We start from the raw sequence: 7,641 nt of genomic DNA on the forward strand, positions 1-7,641 counted from the left end.
ACAGTATCGCACTTCGTTCTGCAGACAGAACGCCAGGAACAAGCAAGTAATACTTGGCCGCTTCATTACTTGGATATTTATCTGGTTTGACACTATGTTATACTGTTTATAGGAAATTCCAAGAAATGTAAGCACTCGCAAAGTTAGTATGAGGCGAACAGAATTCACTCTGAAACGCTTTCAATCGGTTTTAGTTAAGAAACGCGTGTTTGATTGACATCTTCACTTAATGAATTCAGAGAAACAGTCTACGTGTCCTTGAATCTTAAAGAGGTTTAATTTTCAGAGAGGAAGAACTTGTTATTTATGACAAGAAAGACAGAAAAGTTGCTAATCTTCTGAGTTTGGGACAACAACTTTGTTGAAGGGTAAATTACAATCCTGTCTTAAAACCAACATTCTTCGCCAACGGGATTATTTTAATGCTATGTCAGTGCAGGGAGTCGCGACAATCAAATGATCTCGCGCTAGTTGTTTCAAAAATGTGAAGCTACTGGAACGCTTATCGAGCAGCGAGAATCACAAACGAACTGTTGGAAGCTCTAAAGACTAAATGAAGAGAAGTTGAAGTCAGTTTCGGTCACTGTTTTGAGATGGTACTTAAGTTTGTATTATTATCACTTGTAAATTATATTTGATACGAGTCTCAGAATTAAAGCTGGTCCTTAAGTTAGTCTCGGAATAGAGGTTGCAGCTTCCCGTTTCAAATCTGTCTTAGCCCAAGAATGAAATGAACAAAGGCAGAATTTTAACTTAGCGTGATCTGATATCTTGTTGATTTTAAGAGTAAAGTATTAATTTATACAAGATAATTTGGTTTTTTCCAACTGGGTGATTTAAGTGCGAACAAGAAACAACCGATCATGAATAAAACACCACACGAGTGCATACGGGTGACATACGAGTAACATACGAGTAACACACGGATACTCAACAATTATTCCACGAGCGCGCGTTGGATATGAGATGATAGATAGCCAAAGAGGCGCGTAGCGCCGAGTTGGCTATAATCATCTCATATCCAACAAGCGCGAGTGGAATAATTGTTTTATTAAAAACGCCCCCAAGAAATTATTATTTTGTTAGGAGAAACTGGATTTTTTAGCTCCCTTTTGATTTTAAGCTGACGCATACGTTTACCATATTTGTAGATTATGGTATATTGGCTGATATACCATAATAGCTAAGCCGATAAAAAGTCTTGAATTGCATTATCCAATGATCCAGTTTTTAATAAATACTAATACATACGACTAACATACGACTAGCATACAAGTAACATACGGGTACATACGAATACGTACGGGTAAAAAAATACGAAAAAATACGAGTAAAATTCATGCGAGTAAATTTTTATGCAAAGTAACGACAACTTAAGTAAAATATAACATGAGAGAGCAAAAGATATATGATATTTTCTCGTCACGCATTACTTCCCCGACTAAGGAAAGATTGCGTTACAAGAGCACAGCTCTTTGATATTAAACCGGTGGCCTGGGGTCATGCCAGGTAATCCGATGTGCGCAAAAATTGGCCTGTCGCGCAGTGAATGGTCTTCACGCGTTCAATCTTTGCTGTGCACTGAACAGATTGAAGAGTGAAATACTGATTTACAGATGACACAGTTGAGAAAGGAACCGTGATGAAGATGTAACTAACAGTGGCATGACCCCAGGCCACCAGTTTAATATCAAGGATCTTTGCTCTTGTAACGCAATCTTTCCTTAGTCGGGGAAGTAATGCATGACGAGTACATATCAATTATCTTTTGCTCTCTCATGTTACATTTTACTTAGGTTGTCGTTACTTTGCATACAAATTTACTCGTATGAATTTTACTCGTTTTCGTATTTTTTTACTTGTATGTATTCGTATGTAGTCGTATGTTAGTCGTATGTATTCGTATGTATCCGTATGCGCCGCTAATATGTCCCGCAATGTCAAACGAGTAACATTCACTGCCTCTAAATTCTACACCGACAACTTGATGGTTTGTAACCTTATTAAGGATTCGCATGTAAACGTAGCCACAAAAACGCTGGAAGCAAAGCTGGATAATCTTATTTTGCTAGTCAACAAGACTTTTCCTTCGCAGCCACCAGGTAAACCGAGTAATCATATTTTTGAGTGTTGGGAACTTTTTTAAATTATAAAGAGTTCGTCACGAAGGCTTTGTTCAGACTAACCGTGGAATGGTATACTATATTTCATACAGCCAGTCCAATCACCTCTTGTAAAGAACAATATGAAAAGGACAGGTTAGTTATCCTACTCTTTATTATCAGTATTTTTGTCTTATAGAACTGATTTGTTTGACATTACGCGTCATGTACACAAGTCTCCCAAGAGTGCTGCGTGAACGCCGTTGAGCAGAGGGAAGAAATTGACGAAGCGTGAACAGCTTTTGAGCCGGAGGAACCATTTTACGTCTTGTTACTGCTCAAAGCCACTCTGCAGTAGCACAGACGTCTTTTCAAACCAGGGATTAGTTAATAGTTATTACCTATCGCATCTTGGAGTATCTCTTAAAAAAGATAAAACTAGTATTCGATATTCAAAAAATATATTGTCCATGCTAAACTTTGCTTGGTTTTTTTCCAAATTTTATTCCAAAAGGTAGTCTAAGAGAAAAGTGTACTCGCTGACTTTTGGTTCTCAGAAGATTCCTGTTTACTGTCAAATGAGAGACTTTGGGTGTGGGGATGGAGGGTGGACGCTGGCCATGAAGATTGATGGAAAAAAAGTAAAAATACTTTTTGAAGTGAATTTAAAGAATTAAAATATTAAGTAAAAACTTTCCCTGTTTTTAATTCAGAGAACCTTCCACTACGATTCTCACTTCTGGAGTGACAGGAATTCTTCTAACCTTGAAGGAGGTAAGACTGGGTTTGACTCACAATAGACTAAGTTACCATCCTATTGGAAGACGCCATTCTTCAGGATCTGTCTCAGTATGAAGATCGGCCACCAGAAAGAGTTCATTGTCATGAAAAGGCAGGCCAACTCATTGTTCTCACTGCTCGCTGATGGAAAATACCGAAAAACAACAATGGGCCGCGACACGTGGAAGACGCTTATTGGTCCGCAGGCGTCCTTGCAGCACAACTGCAACGTAGGAAAGTTTAATGCTAGTGATAGCAAAGGCTACTCTAGAGCAAGGAATGGTTTCCTTGGCAAAAACGGGAAAGACTGCGTAACCCCCGATTCTAGAATTGGCTTTGGTACAGGAGGATACAAAGATGACTCCAATACATGCGGAAATGTAGCAGCACACTCGACTGATACTGGAAACAAGTACATCAAAGCCATGGGGTACATCCTGGTGCAGTGACAGGAGACTCAAATTGCAAGCTAAGAAGCCACCATGGATGAGAAAAATGTATTGTCCTAAGGCTTACTAGCTAATAAAACAACTGGTTCAAAATGATCTTCTCCTCTGGTCAGATTTGTCTTCAAATCTAGTCTAACTCGTCTCAATTGTGTGAAACCAATTCGGGTTTTAATCAAGTTGTCTGTGAGCCACACAGGTCAGAAATTGTATCATAACATAACCAAAGTAAAGCGCGCGCAATTTAGCGTCCCCCATTTGCCCATGGGTTTACGCTGCTGGCGTGAGCAAATGCAAAAACTTTTTTTCCGCGCGCGATTGTTTTTTCTGGACACGTAAGATTTGTTAAATAAAAGGAAACTCTTTCGCTACAGTGTATCAATGTTATGTTGTAAAACAAATGGTAAACACCACAGCGTACACTATTGAGTTATGGATGCACTTGGGAGGTTTGCTAAGCACTCAAGAAGCTAGAGTCGCTCTCGGCTATCGCCTCGAGCGACTCTTACGCTTCTTTCGTGCTTAGCAACCTCCCGCGTGCATCCATAACTCAATAGTGTACGCTGTGGTGTTTACCATTTGTTAATTATGAAAGAGTTATGAGGTGGGTGACTGAACCGTTCCCTTAAATCCATTGGTCACCGGGGTTCAGTGCTGCGAAATTAATTTTCTTCTTGACTAAAATGCACAGTCGTTTTAACGTAAAGAGGGTTGTTAGTTCTTTCTAGCTAGTACTGTGGTGCAAAAATGGGGAGTTCAGGCACAAACCTAACATTGTTGATCGTTTCGATTGTTTTCGATCTGATATGGAGAAGAATCGCGAGAACAGTTAAAGTTTCTTGGCTGATTTAACAAATTCAATTATAGCATGTAAACAATGGTGGCTAGATTGGTCAGTAACACTTTTGCAGTCGAAACTAATTCTGTGCTTTTCTGGGATAAAAAAAAATATCGTGGAATTCGTTGCTCCATATTGTTTCAATTACTGTCATTCAAAAACACTAGTGGTCACTTAAAATGCTTTCCGGGGTATACCAGTCCAAGGCAGAAGACTGATAGCGGTTTGGTATCGCATGTAAGCGAGATTCAGCGCGGCGAATATTCGGTCGCCACAATGGACGGATGGAAGATTTAGGACGAGTAACAGAGCGAGAGGGGTGGGGAGGGAGAGAAAAATTTTACTCTACTTCCCGCTTCCTCTTCGCTTTGTCACTCGACTCAGATTTTCCACCCGTCCAATGTGGCGACCGAAAATTCGCCGCGCTGAATCTCGCGCTTGAAAAACAAACTACCGCCCGCAAGCAGGCTCTGTGTACAGCCCCTCATTTTTAGCTTCTTTTGAACTTTAAGAAAGGCTGTTGGAGGAAAGTGTAAAAGTGCACATGACAAGCCCGAAAGTTATTGTGGGCAGTTTTTTGTCACAGTTCGTTGACCTCTGAATTTTAGGGAAATCTGAGAACACGTCACAGTAAGTACGATCCATCGCCTGTTTGATGAATTCAATTATTTGTTTGACCTACCAATTCACTGATTGCCAGATACCCAAATTATCTTTCGAGTTGGTCGCGTTCACTTTTGTCCTATGAGGAAAGAAGATCAAGATTTAAGTTTATGTCCAGTTGTAAGGTATGTGAGGTAGCAGCGCAACCTGGGTTACACTCAACGCAGGTTTCAATGCACTACCAAGTACTACTGGTTTTGATTCTACACTGTCGCAAACATTGTACTCCACCCATCTTGTTTATAGTGCGTGTTTGTCAACTTAAAGCTTTAAGCCCTGGAAGTCATGGCAGAGAATTGACTTATTAAATTTGGAATATTTTAGTCGGAAAGCGATTTAAAAAGCAAGTCCTCTCCCTACCACCTTAGCCCCTACCTTTATGATCAGTTCGCCCCTAAATGCTATTACTCGTTGCCTTACGGTAGAACCTATTCCTGATCTGTCGAAATGATGATATAGTTTAATCAACATACAATTTACAGCGAAACCAGATCAAAGTTCGATCAACCTGCAAATTCTCAGGCGTATTAATTGGCGCACGAGTGACGCTATTTTCTGGTTTGAAAATATATTATGTTTGCAGCAAATTCTAAAAACTGTCGAACGCAAAGTTAGTAGGGGGCGAACTGACAAAAGAGCGCAACCTCCATAGCCAGGTACGCGAAAAGGAGATCACAAAAAATCACATATCAACTGAATTTACACTTAAAAACACCTTGAAACACTTTCAATTGGTTTTAATTAGGAAACACGTGTTTGATTAGCATCTTTACATAACTAATTCCTTTTATTTTGGCTTTACATATTTTATTTTCTGGGAAGAAGAATTCAATTCTTTTCATCCTAACATCCTAACATGGAATACAAGTTGTTAGGATGAAAAGTTGAGAATCTTTACAGCTTGGGGTTACTTTGTTGAAGGGTAAATACGTCTAGCTTAATTTCTGTTCTGTATTTAAGCCGACGTTCTTTGTCAATAAAATTATATAATACGCTTTGACAGTGCAGGCAGTCGCGACAATCAAATGATCTCTTTAATTGAAAGAGTAGGCGTCAATGTCAGAGATTCCCAAGGGATTAATGACTTTACGTTGTTCAATTTACATGATCAACTCAGTTTCTAAAAAGCTATAAAACCAAATTATCTTGTAATACCCCTCACCGACGGAACTCCACAGGTTCTCTAGAGACTTACCCGGCCTTTAAGTGATTTCTACAAATCGTTTGAACTTAAATGCAGAACTGAGGACACCTCACGTTTTGTTTTAGGAATTGTTTAGGGATGCATGCATGCAAAAATAGTCGGTTCGTTAAAAATAAACATATAAAATTAATTTTATGAAATCGGAGTATCGCCGTTCTCAAATTGGCCTTTCATTCTTCAGTAGATAGACAGCTATATTGTAAACAGATTTTCAAACTCCGGTAATTTCTTTGCAAGACACTAGCACTGTACGCAGTGAATAAACTTGAAAACAAACCTAAACTTGGAACTTGCCTATTGGCTGTCGTTGAGTGCGAGCAAGAAAATACGAGTCGTGTTTAACAATGATAACAAACAATAACGAAGCAAAATCACCACCATCAGTTATTCACCGGCTGAGCAACACAGAAATTATTTCCCGACGCCGATCAATCTCAAGATGCGCTTGCTTTTTGCAGTTTTTTTAATCGCAAATGTCCTCGAGCTGGTTGCTGTCTTAAGCGACGCCAGACAACAATCTTGTACCGCCAATCACTGCGGTGAGATCAGCAAAGACATTAAGACGCTTAAAACGAAAATGAACGATCTGATTACGCTGGTAAAGAACGCTTTGCCTCCAAAGCCTCCAGGTACTTTTTATGGATCATATTTTGGGGAGCGGCATTTCATGTTTTCATGTTCAAAGTGTTCTCAACTCGCTCACATCTTTACACCGCAGTCTTTTCTTTCTTACCGACAGCCAGTCCCTTCTCTTCTTGCAAGGAGCAGTACGACAAAGGAAAGTAAGGAAACAGTACGATGTTTTCATTTCAAAATTCCAAATCGCTCGCTTGATGCTAAGAGACCATTGTTGTAGGTATGAGGACTATTCTCGTGCATACAGGCTGACTCAATCCGTTAAATGCTCTCTTTTGTCATAAGTTCGAGACGAAGCAAAGTGTATCCACTGGTGTTTGGTTCTCAAAAGATTCCTGTTTACTGTCACATGGGGAACTTTGGATGTGGCGGTGGAGGATGGACTCTGGCTATGAAGATTAACGGTGCAAAGGTAATCTCCCTGTCTTCTTTCAGGACCTCTTGATTTATTGAAACTGAAAAAAAAAATGAGATAAATTTCATTATTTTAGAGAACCTTCCATTACAATTCCCATTTCTGGAGCGACAGAAATGCCTATAACCTTGGTGGAGGCAGGACTGGCTTTGACTTACAAGAGACCAAGTTACCGACTTACTGGAACACACCCTTCTCAAAGATCTGTCTTGGTTTGAAGATTGGCAATCAACTCAGATTCATTGTCATCAATAAGAGGGCCAACTCACTGTACTTACTGATCGCAGATGGGAAATACCGCGCTACCTCACTGGGTCGGCATACTTGGAAGTGGCTGATTGGTTCGCACGCCTCCTTACAGTACAACTGCAACAAGGAAGGGTTCAATGCAGTGGGAACAAGACTTAGTCTATCCAAAGCAAGAATCGGCATCATTTCTAACCAGGAAAATAACTGCGGTTCCTGTGACTCCCGAATTGGTGTCGGCACCGGAGGTCAACCTGGTGACTCCAACACTTGTGGAAATGAAGCAACATACTCGCCAGACAATGGAAACA

The 7,641-nt window shown here is 40.0% G+C and overlaps 2 protein-coding genes across 2 annotated transcripts in view; both read left to right on the forward strand.

Moving 5' to 3' along the window:
- Positions 1-1,284: 1,284 nt before the first annotated feature.
- LOC148728997 (uncharacterized) lies at positions 1,285-3,635 on the forward strand. Its single transcript, XM_088725480.1, has one exon. It carries the CDS (start codon positions 2,954-2,956, stop codon positions 3,329-3,331), a length of 378 nt encoding a protein of 125 aa, XP_088581606.1. The 5' UTR covers positions 1,285-2,953; the 3' UTR covers positions 3,332-3,635.
- Positions 3,636-6,407: 2,772 nt separating this feature from the next.
- Positions 6,408-7,641, forward strand: part of LOC148728998 (putative skeletal organic matrix protein 5) — a 1,384-nt gene continuing 150 nt past the window's right edge. Inside the window, exons 1-4 of the mRNA XM_088725477.1 lie at positions 6,408-6,662; positions 6,773-6,815; positions 6,955-7,081; positions 7,161-7,641. The exon at positions 7,161-7,641 is cut by the window's right edge and continues 150 nt beyond it. Coding sequence (XP_088581603.1) covers positions 6,473-6,662; positions 6,773-6,815; positions 6,955-7,081; positions 7,161-7,641 — 841 coding nt within the window. The 5' untranslated portion in view covers positions 6,408-6,472. The remainder of the gene's footprint in view (positions 6,663-6,772; positions 6,816-6,954; positions 7,082-7,160) is intronic.

This window comes from Stylophora pistillata, chromosome 6, assembly GCF_964205215.1.
Source record: "Stylophora pistillata chromosome 6, jaStyPist1.2, whole genome shotgun sequence".
NCBI classification, from domain to species: Eukaryota; Metazoa; Cnidaria; class Anthozoa; order Scleractinia; family Pocilloporidae; genus Stylophora; species Stylophora pistillata.